Source organism: Phacochoerus africanus, chromosome 3 (assembly GCF_016906955.1).
Source record: "Phacochoerus africanus isolate WHEZ1 chromosome 3, ROS_Pafr_v1, whole genome shotgun sequence".
NCBI classification, from domain to species: Eukaryota; Metazoa; Chordata; class Mammalia; order Artiodactyla; family Suidae; genus Phacochoerus; species Phacochoerus africanus.
In genome coordinates this window covers 194,212,370-194,227,747 of record NC_062546.1, presented here as the reverse complement: position 1 = coordinate 194,227,747, position 15,378 = coordinate 194,212,370, and the positions used below count along the sequence as shown (strand labels likewise).

General features: G+C 42.1%; 1 protein-coding gene across 1 annotated transcript in view; it reads right to left on the bottom strand.

Annotated features, from left to right (window-relative positions):
* COL4A3 (collagen type IV alpha 3 chain) overlaps nt 1-15,378 on the bottom strand; it is a 148,404-nt gene that overhangs the window by 58,843 nt on the left and 74,183 nt on the right. Inside the window, exons 4-13 of the mRNA XM_047773664.1 lie at nt 13,829-13,873; nt 12,698-12,742; nt 11,682-11,744; nt 10,365-10,418; nt 8,294-8,320; nt 7,390-7,467; nt 5,060-5,122; nt 4,899-4,934; nt 3,073-3,114; nt 2,767-2,844 (exon numbers count right to left, since the gene is read on the bottom strand). Of these exons, the coding sequence (XP_047629620.1) occupies nt 2,767-2,844; nt 3,073-3,114; nt 4,899-4,934; nt 5,060-5,122; nt 7,390-7,467; nt 8,294-8,320; nt 10,365-10,418; nt 11,682-11,744; nt 12,698-12,742; nt 13,829-13,873 (531 nt within the window). The remainder of the gene's footprint in view (nt 1-2,766; nt 2,845-3,072; nt 3,115-4,898; nt 4,935-5,059; nt 5,123-7,389; nt 7,468-8,293; nt 8,321-10,364; nt 10,419-11,681; nt 11,745-12,697; nt 12,743-13,828; nt 13,874-15,378) is intronic.

Sequence of the window (15,378 nt, the reverse complement as noted above, 5' to 3'; positions counted from 1 at the left end):
CTCAAACGACATTAAACCAGTTTAATTACTGAATTGGTTTTCTATAAGCACGATAATTTCATTTCCAATATATTTTACCTTCATCTTTAATATACTAAAATTATTTTCACTGGGATCAATTATTTTTGGAGTAAACATTATAAAGAGGATTTGATTCATTAATTGGGGCTGTTTTGCATTTTATTCATATTTTTCATATAGTTTGAAAATACAATTTTCAAAAAAATTATATTTTTCCCAATGTGAGTCTTCTCTTGAGGGCATCATATTTGTCAAACTCAATTTTTCCCCTAGATCAAATCTTCCAGATCAAGATTGTATCAAGATAAGATTTTTTTCAATCAGTTTTCGGCCAATGAAGTTTTAGGCTTTATTAATTTTATTTTTGTTGCTTACCTCTGAAAAGTTCAGTTATCTCCTCAGACCAATTTTTTTCAATTTTCAATGAGAGTTATTACTTTTATTTATATAAAACTTCACCATGTTTTGTTTTAACTCTTCTTAGCTTTTTTTTTTTTGATAATTTCTATCGTTAAAATTAATTAGACAGTGATGGCTAAGAGCTTCTTTTTGGGGAATGAAAATGTTCTAAAATTGCATGTGGTGATACTTATACAATTTTTCTTCTTTTTTTAATCTTTATATCCTTTATCATTTATTGCATTTAGTCGGAGACAATTCTTTGAATATGCTAAAAGCTTTTGAATGGTACACTAAATAGGTGAATTTTATAGCATGTGAATTATATCTCAATAACACTGTCAAAAACTGATTATAACTAAAACTCATGCATTTTATTCTTTAAAAAGGCAAAAATTATGGTATGTGAATTATATGATAATCAAGCTATTATCAAAATGATTTAACAAAACGTTATGTTTTACGAGAAGGATGATTTATGTATGTCTCTTGGTTAATCCACAAAAAAATTGTTAGTTTTCCCCTCACTCCCCATTCCCTCTCCCAGACATTTCAGGATCAACTTAGCCTCCAGGATTGGTATGTTATATTGTGATTCATTTATTTTGAGCTTTTGATTCAACTTCATTTCTGGTCCTTCTAGCTACCCCACAGTGGGAAGAAATAGCAAATAATAATGTCAAAATAACAGAGTTTCCTTGGAGAGGGATGGAGGCCACATTGTCTTGGGTTATAATGGCAGGGATGCAAGATAGCAGAGAAAAGGAATGTGTGTGTATATATATATATGACTGGGTCACCATGCTGTACAGCAGAAATTGACACAACACTGTAAATCAACTATATTATAATAAAAATTAAAATAAAAAAGTCCCATTTGATTATGGTAATGCTCCACCCATATCTTTAGGTCATTACTATCTAGTCGGATCAGACCCATACACCCATTTTGTTACCATTTATTCAAAAATGCTCACTGGGTACCTTAGAAGCCTATACATAGAACTACCACATGACCCAGCAATCCCACTCTTGGGCATACATTTGTACAAAACTTTCCTTGAAAAAGACACATGCACCCTCATGTTCATTGCAGCCCTATTCACAATAGCCAAGACATGGAAACAACCCAAATGTCCACTGACAGATGAATGGATTAAGACTCACAGACATTGAAAAACTTATGGTCTCCAGAGGAGACAGTTTTTGGGGGTGGGGGGATGTGCTTGGGTTATGGGATGGAAATCCTGTAAAATTGGATTGTTATGATCATTATATAACTACAGATGTGATTAAAAAAAGAAAAAAAATAAACAGCAAAACAAAAAGGAATAAAAAAAAAGATGTGGTATATATACACAATAGAATACTACTATTTGCAGCAACAAGGATGGAACTAGAGACTCCATCCTAAATGAAGTCAGTCAGAAAGAGAAAGACAAATACCACATGATATCACTTATATCTGGAATCTAATATTTGGCACAAATGAACCTTTCCACAGAAAAGAAAATCCTGGACATGAGGAACAGACTTGTGATTGTCAAGGGGGATGGACTGGGAATTTGGGGTTAATAAATGCAAACTATGGCCTTTGGAATGGATAAAGAATGAGCTCCTCAGTAGAGCACTGGGAACTATCTCTAGTCACTTAGGATGGAGCGTGATAATGTGAGAAAAAGAATGTATACATGTATGTGTGACTGGGTCACCACGCTATATAGTAGAAAATTGACAGAACACTGTAAACCAGCTACAATGGAAAAAATAAAAATCATTATAAAAAAAATGCTCACTGAACACCCACCTTATATCGGGAACAATGAGAAGGGACAGAGATGAAGGGTGAGCAACATTAGACCTAGTTTCTTCCTTCAAGAACCTTGGAAGCTGCTGTCTTGGATCTCCTCCATTTCAGGCTTTTGAGCGAAATATGGGGAAGGAATAAAATCCTGAGGCCCAGGCTGGCTGAGCTGGGCCAGGCGACAACGTATGCAAGAGGAAAGGGGTGGAGTTCCCGCTGTGGCTCAGCCCATTAGGAACCCGACATAGTGTCCATGAGGACTCAGGATCCTCCCCTGGCCTCGCTTCGTGGGTTAAGGATCCAGTGTGGCCACAAGCTGCGGCGTAGGTCACAGATGTGGCCCTGATCCCGTGTTGCTGTGGCTGTGGTGCAGGCCTGCAGCTGCAGCCCCAGCTGGACCCCTAGCCTGGGAACCCCCATATGCCCCAGGTGTGGCCGTAAAAAGAAAAAGATAAAGAAAAAGAGGAAAGGAATCACAAGGACCTCATCCCATTCACAGGAAGGTGCAACCCTAATAATAAAAAATAAAATAGAAAGGTTACCGTTCTGTTATCTGGACCGGTGAGTGTCACAATCACTGTCCCTGGTGGTCCGGGCGGTCCCGTTAATCCTTTTACACCCTAAAGACAAATACACTCAGGAATAAAAAGCTAGACACCATCACCTTCACTGTGCTTGACAGACCCACTTTTCCTCTTTGGTCCTTATGGAAGAAGATAAAGCAAGTGAAACTTGACACGTAGCAAATGCTTTTGTTTCCGTGTAAGTTAAGTGAAGAAAATGTGGAAGGTTTTTGCTAAGGAACTTAAAACAGCTTTCCCATAAATAAACCATGGTGTTTAAATTACCCGTTCTCCTTTCTGTCCTATCACGTTATCACCCATGTGACCCTGTAAGAAAAGACAACACCAAATTATTATTTTTTTAATGAATAGGAAGGTACAGTCTAAATCCATTAAAATTCCAGTGTTTGTAACAGAATGGTCATGTTAGTATCATCAAAGCTATTTTAGCTATTTCTTTTGTAATAGAGTATCAATATGTTTCTTTCAAAAGTAGAGATCTTGAATCAGAAAGCTTATGGGGTTCACTTAACACAAGTGATGGCATGAGATGGGGTGGGGTGGGTGAATGAACTGAGCTAGGAGGACATTTTTCTGGCTTAGCCACTAGCTAGTTTTGATTCTGCTGGTTGGTTACATAACTTCCTGATGCCCAGGTTTTCTCGTCTTAACAATAAGAAGGATGCATAGCTGAACTTCAGGATTCTGAAATTCAAATCTTAATAGAGAAGCTAAGACTAGAATTCAAGCCACCTGACTTCCCTAGTAAGTTAATGACATGAGATAAATCTAATGTAACCAGTCTCTCGTCTCTAATGACGGCCAACCTATCATTTCAACCAAAGTGTCTCCTGGCTTTTTTGTTCTTGAGTTTGCAGATTTTTCCCCCAGTAGGTCACCAACTGTAGAGAAAAGTTCAATATGAGGAATCAAAAGACTTTAAAACCTCAGCTCTGCCAATGACTATTTGATGATTCACTTAACTTGGCCTGTTCATCTCATGGGGGGGTGCACCTATCAGTGAAATAATAAATATGAACACAACTTGGGAAGTACCCTACACAAAGGCTGCCTGATAGTAAGTAAGAGATACTAACTTAGTACTAATTCCTGGGTGTTTAGTACTAAGTTCCTGGTGGGGCTCAACCTTGCTCAACATTTTCTTCCTTAAACAAATGAAAGGGATCAGACTATGCCACCCCAAAATATACCACTCTGGCAGAAGGATTATTTTGAGCTGAAGGCAACTGAGAAAAAGCAAACGCAGAAAAAGGACTTTTCTCTCTGCTTATCTGCCTTAAGACAGGGCATTAAGTTTCTCTTTGTGAAAGGGTCACCCTTTCCCCTTTCTTGTAATCAGAAGTCAACTCTTATCACTGCAGACAGCACCAACTTAAATCTGCACAAACGAAACCTTTCTGCAATAACCCTCATCTTCCATTGGTTCCCCCATATATTTACCTGCCCACACTCTGCTGCCCCCAGAAGCTCAAAACCCTTTTCCCTCATCTTATCACTCCTCCACAAACTGACCACCCTTTGTTAAAATGGTTATACAAGCCTCGGGGTCTGACTGCCTCTTTGGGGTTTTTATTTCATTTCTGTGAGGTCTGCACATGAAATAAATCTTTCTCCTGTTAACCCAGTCATTGAACCCAAGAACACGGAGGAAAAAGGTTTTTTCCTTCCCTGGTGCTCACGGTGGGCTTTTTAAATAGAAAGACATGTTTAACAAGTACATGACTAGTCATCTTTATTGCCTAGCAAAAGATCAGATTGGTCTGGGAAGCAGCCTGGTACAAAAATACAGTACAGGATGGGATTTAGTATAGGATAAAGTGTTGGGTGATGAGTAGGGTTATCAGAAATGGAAACCTATGCCCTGGGAATCCTTGCCCTTATAATTGAATTAAGATTCTTCGTATCAAATATCAAGTTACTGAAGTTCAGAGAGAAGAGAGGTAAGAGGCGCAGAGCCCTGAGCCATGCTCACTCCCATGCTGGGCATTTTTGTGAGTTCCGGAGAGGTACCCACATGTGGAATCAGATCAGGCCTGGCTTTTGACTGGTTAGGATGTCCTGGTTGATACAACATATGAACAGTAATCTACCTTAGGTCCTGGGGGTCCCGTGGCTCCTGGGAAGCCCTAGAAAAATCCATCAGTTAAAATTACAGTAGGCAAGGCACCAAACCTAAAAGTCTGTTCACAATTTTTAGCTGTAGTTCTTTTACTAGTTACCATGTCTAAAACAATGATGGCTTCATACTCACAAAGAATCCTGGGGGACCAGGTGGACCAACGGGTCCAGGGAAACCTGGGAGGCCTGGCAAACCCTTTAAATTAAGAGAATAAGAGTAAGTTTAAATTTACTTCTCACTGAAGGATAATGTCCATGAGTTAAATGCATTAAACTATTTGAATAAAGTCAGAGGGTAATCATTCTTATTTATGGCTGCAGTTCATTTCAACAGAGGCCATGTGTCACATGTGTTTCCGTGCCTAACAGGCTACCAGGACCATCCTCATGGTACCATTTCCAGAAGAATGACCAAAGCAGTTGCTTTACTTTAGAAGGGTTTTAAAGTTTTTAGAAAGGGTGCTTCTCTCCCTCTCTTTGGCCAAGCACGCTGGTTCCGTCTGGGGGCTTCCTTCCACCTGCTCCCCCTCTGCCTAGCATCCTCTTTCCCCGGATAGCCCTAGGACTCACTTCCTCTCCGTTTCCTTATCTTTATACAAATGTTATCCTTTCCAGAGGGACTTTCTGCCCATCCAATCTAAAGCCACAGGCCTGTGGCTTCCAACCTTGACCCTCCCTGTCCCCTGACTCTGCATTATTTTCCTTCCTGGCATTTATTCCTCCCTATCACAACATACACTCCCTAATGTACATTTAAAAATATTTTCTCTGGAGTTCCCGTCATGGCTCAGTGGTTAACAAATCCGACTAGGAACCATGAGGTTGCAAGTTCGATGCCTGGCCTTGCTCAGTGGGTTAAGTATCCGGCGTTGCCGTGAGCTGTGGGGTAGGTCACAGATGCGGCTCGGATCCCACATTGCTGTGGCTCTGGCGTAGGCCGGTGGCTACAGCTCCGATTAGACCCCTAGCCTGGGACCCCTCCATATGCTGCGGCAGCGGCCCAAGAAATGGCAAAAAGACAGAAAAACAAAACAAAACAAAAATATTTTCTCCTTCTAGAATGTAAGCAACATGAGAAGTTTTGTGTTTTTTGTTTTTGTTTTTGTTTTGTTTTTGCTTTTTAGGGCCACACCTGCAGCATATGGAAGTTTCTAGGCTAGAGGTTGAATTGGAGCAGCAGCTGCTGGCTTACGCTGCAGCCACAGCAACTTGGGATCCAAGCTGCGTCTGCAACCTACACCACGGCTCACAACAACTCTGGATCCTTAACCTACTGAACAAGGCCAGGGATCGAATCCATATCCTTATGGATCTTAATCAGGTTTGTTAACTGCCGAGCCACAAAGGGAACTCCAAGAGTTTTTTTTGTTAAACTCTTTTTTTGGGATTTGGGCACCATGGTATCCCCAGAGCCTAAATAGGCCCTGGTACCTAATCGGCAGGTAATAAGGATTTCTTGTACAACCGAAGGTCCTCCTGTTGCATCTTCAGCAGTAACACAGTGTAGAACACGGCCCACCTGCAGTGTATATTTAATAAATGATACACCCATAGTCTGAGATTGCCACCATCTCCTCTTACTGGATGCCTTGCCTTCAGCATCTGGCCCCTTAAATGTTTCCTAAACCAAAAGCCAAGAGCCGTGATATTCTGTATCTGGTCTCCAATGGTTCCTAGTCGCATCCTTCCTCAGCTTTGCAGCTCACCATCAGCTGGAATGGCTTACTATCCAGATATTCAACAACCTTCACTCACACTCTTTGACTCACTCAGGCAAGTACCAATCTCGGCCCGGGAATTTCCACATGTACTTCTGAATTAAATTAAAATGGTTCTGGTTAATTAACCTGCACGTCAGTACGTGTGACTTAGGTTTACAGAAAGGTCCTTTTGAATCACAAAGTAAAGCACACATAGCCTGCCCCCCTCCTCCAGATAGCTGTTTCTTTGTGTCTATTCCAGATCACCCTCAGGCTACATACATAATAGATCAGAAAGCAAACTATTCTTTAGGAGAAAGATGCATTCAAATAAAATGTTACTATCATGCACACTTGACCATGGAGCCATTATTTAATATTATAGTTTTAGCTTGAGTTCAATGTGTGATATAAACCTATCTTGGGTTTCAACAAATACAGAGGAAGCGACACATAACCATGCCTTGAAGACACCTCCTCATATTTAAGAAAGCTTCGATGACTGAGAATTAAGAAGAGATTTAAAAATATAGGTGTAAAAGCATCTCTTTATATGAGTTTAATGTGGTTTCTTATAATGAAGTAGATGTTTTAGAATAAAATGAGGTAAATAGAAGAAATACGAATGTCTGTGTAAAAGGCTTGAGAGAGTAAGAAAGAGGTTCGGGGGAAGGGGAGAGCGAGAGGGCAAGAAGAAGGAAAAAAGATGAATGGAGAGGGACACAGATTGATAATGATAAGTATCTTCTCGGAAGTGCTGTACCTGGAATCCCGGAGCTCCTGGTACCCCGGGGTCACCTTTTCCATCAAGGTCGACGCCTTCTCCTGCAGCAGGAGTGCCCTTGAAAGCAAAGATACTCATCAAACATAAACAAGGCTATGCCTTCAAACTCCTTTTTTTTTTAAATTTTTATTTTTTTGTCTTTTTTTGTCTCTTTGCCTTTTCTAGCGCCGCTTCCCGTGGCATATGGAGGTTCCCAGGCTAGGGGTCGAATCAGAGCTGTAGCCACCAGCCTACGCCAGAGCCACAGCAATGCGGGATCCGAGCCGCATCTGCAACCTACACCACAGCTCACGGCAACGCCGGATCCTTAACCCCCTGAGCAAGGCCAAGGATCGAACCTGAGACCTCGTGATTCCTAGTTGGATTCGTTCACCACTGAGCCACAATGGGAACTCCCAAACCTCCTTTAAATGGTTATTCAAGGTCATCCTGCTTCAAGGATAAAGTGCTTTCCAGGATATATACTTAGAGTAATGCTCGAGGCTTATTTAGTTATTCCATTTGGAAGCCTTCCAAGCATTCTCATATTTTCTAAAACTGACCATTTACTGTGGAGGGAAGAAAGATACAAGAAAAACCATTTTCCAAGATACCACGGTGAGTGTCAATTCCTGATCTAGAATCTGGAGCCTTGAGCATAAGGTCAAATTCTCTTTTCCCACATCTTATTTTCCTACAGGAGGATAGAAAGCTTATATTCCTTAAGACATATTTACGATGAGAAGAAGTTGTTCAATAGGAATAAATATGTCCTAATTATTGCGGTTTTTGAATTAGTTACGAAACCTCATTTGTACTTCTTTACATCTTGTGATTTAATAAAAGTCCCTTTCATATATGCAATTAGAGACTGTTCAACAATAACTTGCCACAAATAACTCACCTTTTCTCCTTTCAAACCCATGGCACCCTAGAGAAAACAGAGGCATATTAACAATTAGAGGCAAATCAAATATGCTACCTCCCTGCTTTGTTGTTCTCTCCCTGCTGTGTACCTATCACTAACTTTTAAACGTGTTCAGGTTTTCTTATTTAAACAAAGTGTTCCCCTAAATGCACCCGCCCAATACTGCCTTAATCCAGCTTTCAGATCATCTACAAATTACCTACTTCCTTCATCTCCCACTTATTCCCCAGACTTCCTGCTCCTATCTGTCATGCAAAAGTCTGGCTTCGATGTTACCAAAATCAATGGCAAAACACTAGCTCTTGTTTTACTGGACTTCTTAACACCACTAGGCAGCTGTCTGCCACTGCCCTTTACTAAAAATTAAAAAGGAGGCCACAGGAGGTCCTGTTATGGCTCAGTGGTAACAAACCCGACTAGTATCCATGAATGAGGACGTGGGTTCAATCCCTGGCTTTACGTAGTGGGATAAGGATCCAGCGTTGCCATGAGCTGTGGTGTAGGTTACAGACACGGTTCAGATCCCATGTTGCTGTGGCTCTGGCATAGGCCGGCAGCTGCAACTCCAATTTGATCCTTAGCTTGGGAACTTCCATGTGCCAAGGGTGTGGCCCTCAAAAGACAAAAACGAACAAAATTTTAAAAAAGAAAAAAAGGGGAGACAATAGTCCAAAATGGAGTCACTCATGGTAGGCCCACAGAAGGAAACCAAGATTTAGACTTAATATCTAACCAAGCTACACTTTCTTTTTTTCTTTTTCTTTTTCTTTTGGTCTTTTTGCCATTTCTTGGGCCGCTCCCTCGGCATATGGAGGTTCCCAGGCTAGGGGTCGAATTGGAGCTGTAGCCGCCAGCCTATGCCACAGCCACAGCAACACAGGATCTGAGCCGCGTCTGTGACCTACACCACAGCTCACGGCAACACTGGATCCTTAACCCACTGAGCAAGGCCAAGGATCAAACCCTGAAACCTCATGGTTCCTAGTCAGATTCGTTAACCACTGTGCCACGACGGGAACTCCCAAACTACACTTTCCACCTGCCCCAGGAATGTGACCTTTGACCAGCTAACCTGGAAATGTCTGGTCAGCACTAATAAGATATTCCACCCAACAGCCCCTTCGGTTCCCCTTAGGAGACAAGACCTTCTTTGCGAATAAAACAATGCATTCTTTGCTAATACCGTCATGGTTTCCACTCCCTCTCTGCCTTTAAAAACCTTTCTAATCTATGGCTGGATGCAGATGGGATGCTGCTGGATTCAGGAATCATCCAACGAGGCCCAGGAGATGGACAGATGTACTCAGCTGCATTTTCATTACTTAACAATATCTTTCCTGGGCTTCCAGAATAACTCCTCCTGGTTTGCTTCTACCACGAGGGCCCTTCCTCCTTTGTAGACTTATTCTCCTTAACTGACACATCCCGTTCTCCTTGACGTGGATGGAGCTAAGTCCCAGGTTGAAGGCCCCTTTCTCCACCCTCCCAACTCCTTGAGTCACCATCACCCACGTGTCTCCCCCGATCATTTCAGGTCTTCACGTCCGCGTCTTACAAGCACAACCAAGTCTCAAAGTGCAAACCTCAGTGCATTTATTCATTCATGTCTCCATCGTCGATTGTCTACTGTTGGCGACCGTGAACTTCTTCAAGGTCATGACAGATTGCTGTACCTGGTCATTCCAAAGGAAACTCCTTATAACTGCATATATGTCTTTTTTTTTTGTCTTTTGTTGTTGTTGTTATTGTTGTTGTTGTTGTTGTTGCTATTTCTTGGGCCGCTCCCGCGGCATATGGAGGTCCCCAGGCTAGGGGTTGAATCGGAGCTGTAGCCACCAGCCTGCGCCAGAGCTACAGCAATGCGGCATCCGAGCCGCGTCTGCAACCTACACCACAGCTCACGGCAACGCCGGATCGTTAACCCACTGAGCAAGGGCAGGGACCGAACCCGCCACCTCATGGTTCCTAGTCGGATTTGTTAACCACTGCACCACGACGGGAACTCCGCATATATGTCTTTGATGAGGAGTTAGAGATATAAACCTACCGGGATCCCTGGGTGGCCTGGTGTTCCTGGAAGTCCTGGAAACCCTTGCTCACCCTGGAAGACAGACAAAGCTTATCATTCTGTTTAGTTGTTCTAGAATAGCCCATTGAGGTAATTTCCCTGTTTTCTCGTCTCCAGCCCTGCAGTGGTAAGTCTGGTCAAAGGAACCCAAATTCCTTATGGCTACTGGGTCGTGAGGCTGAAGATCAGAAAACCATTATCTTAATTGAAAACAAGATTAGCACCCACTGCTTCTCAAATTATGCATACATGGCAAAAGTCTAATTGTGCCAAGAACCTTTAAATTGCTGCTTCCTTGAAACTTTGGTAATTAGTCCTTGCATGGCTACTATTCCAAAGAGAAGGGAAATGCAGGAAACAGCAATGAAATATCGAAAAGCTCCGTCATTCTTTTCCAAAGACCAGTTTTCCATTTCAAGCTTTAGTTTCTTTTTCTTTTTTTCTTTTTAGGGCTGCACGTGTGGCATATGTAAGTTCACAGGCTAAGGGTCTAATCGGAGCTACAGCTGCTGGCCTACACCATGGCCACAGCAACTCAAGATCCAAGCTGAGTCTGCAACCTACACCACAGCTCACAGCAATGCTGGATCCCTGACCCACTGAGTGAGGCCAGGAGTCAAACCCTTAACCTCATGGATGCTAGTCGGGCCTGTTACTGACGAGCCACCGTGGGAACTTCCTCAAGCTTTAGTTTCTGATCTGTATACACTCACGACCTTAGATGAAAATAAGCATTTGAGCCCCTGGTTATGTTTTTGTGGGTGAACATGAGACAACTTCTGGAAAAGACAATCAGAAAGCAAGGTGGGTGGGAGTCAGGGGAATTGGATGCAGGCAGCCCAAAGGAACTAGAGACTTCTGGTAATAAATAAGTACTAGGGAAGGAATGTGCAACATGATAAATGTAATTTAACACTGGCTGAATGTTACATATAAACGTTAAGAGAGTAAATCCTAAGAGTTCTCATCACACACAAGTGGTTTTTTTTTCTTTCTTTAATTTTGTGTCTGTATAAGATGATGGGGGTTCGCTAAACTTATTGTGATAATCATTACACGACACAGATAAGTCAAATCCTTATGCTGTACACATTGGACTTCTGTATTGCTGTATGTCAATTATATGTCAATAAAACTAGAAGAAAATAAAGAAAAAAGGAAGAAGAAAACCAACAGATTTCTGCCCTGAAGACATATACCGTTGGTTCTGGCTAAAAGAATGTTTCAAGGAAAGCCTAGTCCCTCCCGTTGCTACTTTGCCTTTAGCAAAGCATCTTCTATGTGAGATGTACATACCTTAGAGCCATTGCATCCTGGCAAACCAGCAAGTCCGTAAGGTCCAGGATGGCCTGGGATGCCCTAAGAAACAGAGCAAAAAAGGAGACACCATCAGGCCCCAGGCCTACGTGGAAGGAGTGAAGAACACAGGGCAAGGGGAAAGACAGGCTAATTTAAATAGTTATTTAAATATAAATGGTTATTTAAATGGTTAAGTAGTCAATGAGTTATTTTAGATAATAATTAAAAAAAAAAACTCAGCAAATAAAATGGGGTAATTAAAACCAAAATTTATCAAGTGAGATACAGCTATTTTAGGTTAAAAAAAAAAAAAGTCTTGTCTATATAAAATGAGTCTGTTAACCTGCCGTGTTACCCTAAGGGAAAGGAAAGAAAAGGGAATAGGGAAGAGTGCACGGAGGTAACAATTTTATTATTTTATTATCCTGGCTATTAAGGAGATTTCATCTCTTCTATTCTATTCTATTCTTTTTTTTTTTTTTTGGTCTTTTTTTGTCTTTTCAGGGCTGCAATTGTGGCATATGGAGGTTCCCAGGCTAGGGGTCAAATCGGAGCTACAGCTGCCGGCCTATGTCACAGCCACAGCAACTCAAGACCTGAGCCGCGTCTGTGACCTACACCACAGCTCCCGGCAACGCTGGATCCTTAACCCACTGAGCAAGGCCAGGGATTGAACCCACAACCTCAGGGCTCCTAGTCGGATTTGTTTCTACTGCACCACGATGGAAACTTCTAGTCTAGTCTAGTCTAGTTTATCCCATCCCTTCCCTTCCCATCCCATTCCATCTTATCCCAACCTATTCCATCTATTGTGCTTGTATTTTAGGAAATACAATTTGACTTGCACATCCTATAATCCACACTCTATTACACTATGTGATTCTGCTCTGACAGTTTCATCACACATCAGTAGTAAATCTATCAGCACCCATTTTCTTGTGCTACTGCTTAACAGCTTTATTAAAATGAGCTTACTTCTAATTCCACTTACACATTTTTTTTGCCTTACTTACTGGAAGTCCGGGAGGACCTGAAAATCCTGGTAATCCAGTTATTCCCTAAAGACATAGAAAAGGGGAAGGGTGGAAAGAAAAAACTCTTTAAAAATGTTCAATCTATAAATTAAAAAAGTGATTTACCATTCCAATAACCCCACCCCGTAACTATAATTGGGAATGGCTAAAAATTATTGGAAAAACAGAAAAAGTCACAACAAACATTTGTAAATTTTACATTTGTATAATTTTTTTTTTTTTTTTTTTACAGCCACACCTGCAGCATATGGAAGTTTCCAGCAGAACTGGAGCCACAGCTGCCGACCTACATCACAGCCACAGCAACACCAGATCAGAGCCACATCTATGAACTACACCAAAGCTTGTGGCAACACCGGATCCTTAACCCACTGAGCAAGGCCAGGGATCCAACCCCAATCCTCACGGACACTATGTTGGGTTCTTAACCTGCTGAGCCACAACACGAACTCCTACACTTATATAACTCTTAAATAAATGTTTAAGGAGTTCCCGTCGTGGCGCAGCAGAAACGAATCTGACTAGGAACCATGAGGTTGCGGGTTCGATCCCTGCCCTCCTTCAGTGGGTTAAGGATCCGCCATTGCCATGAGCTGTGGTGTAGATCACAGACGTGGCTCAGATCTGGCGTTGCTGTGGCTCTGGGGTAGGTAGCTACAGCTCCGATTCATACCCCTACCCCGGGAACCTCCATATGCCATGGATGCAGCCCTAAAAAGCAAAACAAACAAACAAAAAATGCTCAAGATTGTTTTGGGCTCTTTTGAACATATTTTTAAGGTATGATTTGCATATAATAAAAGACTTCCACAAACAGGTTGAAGAACACTTATGTACAATCACATCACCTATTGGAAATTCTGCATCCTGACACAGAATCTCTCCATCACTCCCTTTCCTGGTCAATTCATACCTACCCCCAACATCATAACCACTATTTTGACTTCTACCATGATGGACTAGTTTTACCTGTCCTTGAACTTCATTGATAGAAATGTATGATATACAACGTACTCCTTTGTGACATCTGTATCACTTTTCCAGGGCAGAATTCTTTTCAAAAAAAGCATTTTCAGCGAACAATCAGCAGGGACTGGTTGCACTACTAACCCTTATGCCTTTGGGACCAGGGAGTCCTGGAGGTCCTGGAGAGCCCTAGGTCCAAATGAAAAAACAAAAGGTAAGCCCTGTGACAATTATTTGGCACGAATAAGCCCATAAATTAAAGGTCCCAGTTTTATTCACACGCCAGTTTTGCTTGGGCGATTATTTCATTGTTAGCACGGTTCAATTGCTTGCTTGTTTCATTGGCGCTATAGTATTTATCAGAAAGGACAAACAAAAATCCATTCATATACCCTTGCTCCTCGAAGTGGGGGTCCAACAGCAGTGTCGTTTGGGAGCTTGTTAGAAAGGCAGCCTCAAGGGGGGTCTCCCCCACCTCCCAGAACTATTGATTCAGAATTTGCATCTCAACGAGATTTGATGCTGATTCTATTCACATTAGTGTCTGAGAAGTGCCTCTGGAAAAGCCCCACATTAGCCAGACAGCTGCTGAGGGCTGATAAGGATGAATGACACAGTTAGCAGAGTGGATGAGAATGGCAGCCAGCATTTCTGTGCAGGAGACACACTTTATGAACCAAATGTGCCTGCCAGCCACAAATAAATAAATAGCAAGAAGGACTGCTCGAACCAGAGATAGACTTGCCTTGAGCACACAGGAGGGCCTGTTTCTTAGAGAATAGTCCAAAACAAAACTTTTTTTTTTTTTTTTTTGTTGGGGGGAGGTCTTTTTGCCTTTTCTAGGGCTGCTCCTGCAGCATATGGAGGTTCCCAGGCTAGGGGTCTAATCGGAGCCGTAGCCACCAGCCTACTCCAGAGCCACAGCAACGTGGGATCCGAACCATATCTGTGACCTACACCACAGCTCACGGCAACGCCGGATCCTTAACCCACTGAGCAAGGCCAGGGATCGAACCCGCAACCTCATGGTTCCTAGTCGGATTCGTTAACCCCTGCGCCACAACGGGAACTCCAAAACAAAACTGTTTGAAGGAGGCCACTCGGTGTAAAAGTTTCATGGTCCAAAAATCTTTCGCATCACCCCTGAGAGTTTCAGTATGTTTCGGTTTTTCTGATTATCTGAGGAAGGGGTTATTACAGAGTCTTCTAGAGATCAGACGGTCAAGGCCAAAGTCAGCCTTTCCTGTCTGAGGTGCAATTCCTGGCTGAGGGGCCTTTGCAGGCTGCTGCTTGTCATCTGCAGAAGGCGCAGGAGTGATTTGCAGGTTTTACTGCCCCATTAGAGATTTTCTCATGCAGCACATATTTCAAATTAAGACATTTATGTCCTGAAAAAATCTTTTGGTTGGGCTATAATATCCTCTAATTGTCTGCTTTGATCAAATTATCATTTGCGGCACATCGATAAGCCATACTTTAATATATGAACTCATGACAACACGATAGAGTTTTCTGGAGGAACTTTACTGAATACCTGCGCAGTATGCAGCCTGTGCTAAACACTGAGTGCTTATGATAGTTTTAATGTATTGTTAGCTTCTCTAAGGAAATGCTAAGGAATCCAGCAGAGGGGAAACAAAGCGTGGGCTGCAGAGAATAAAACAATAAGGAAGGAGCTGGCAGTAGGCAGATCT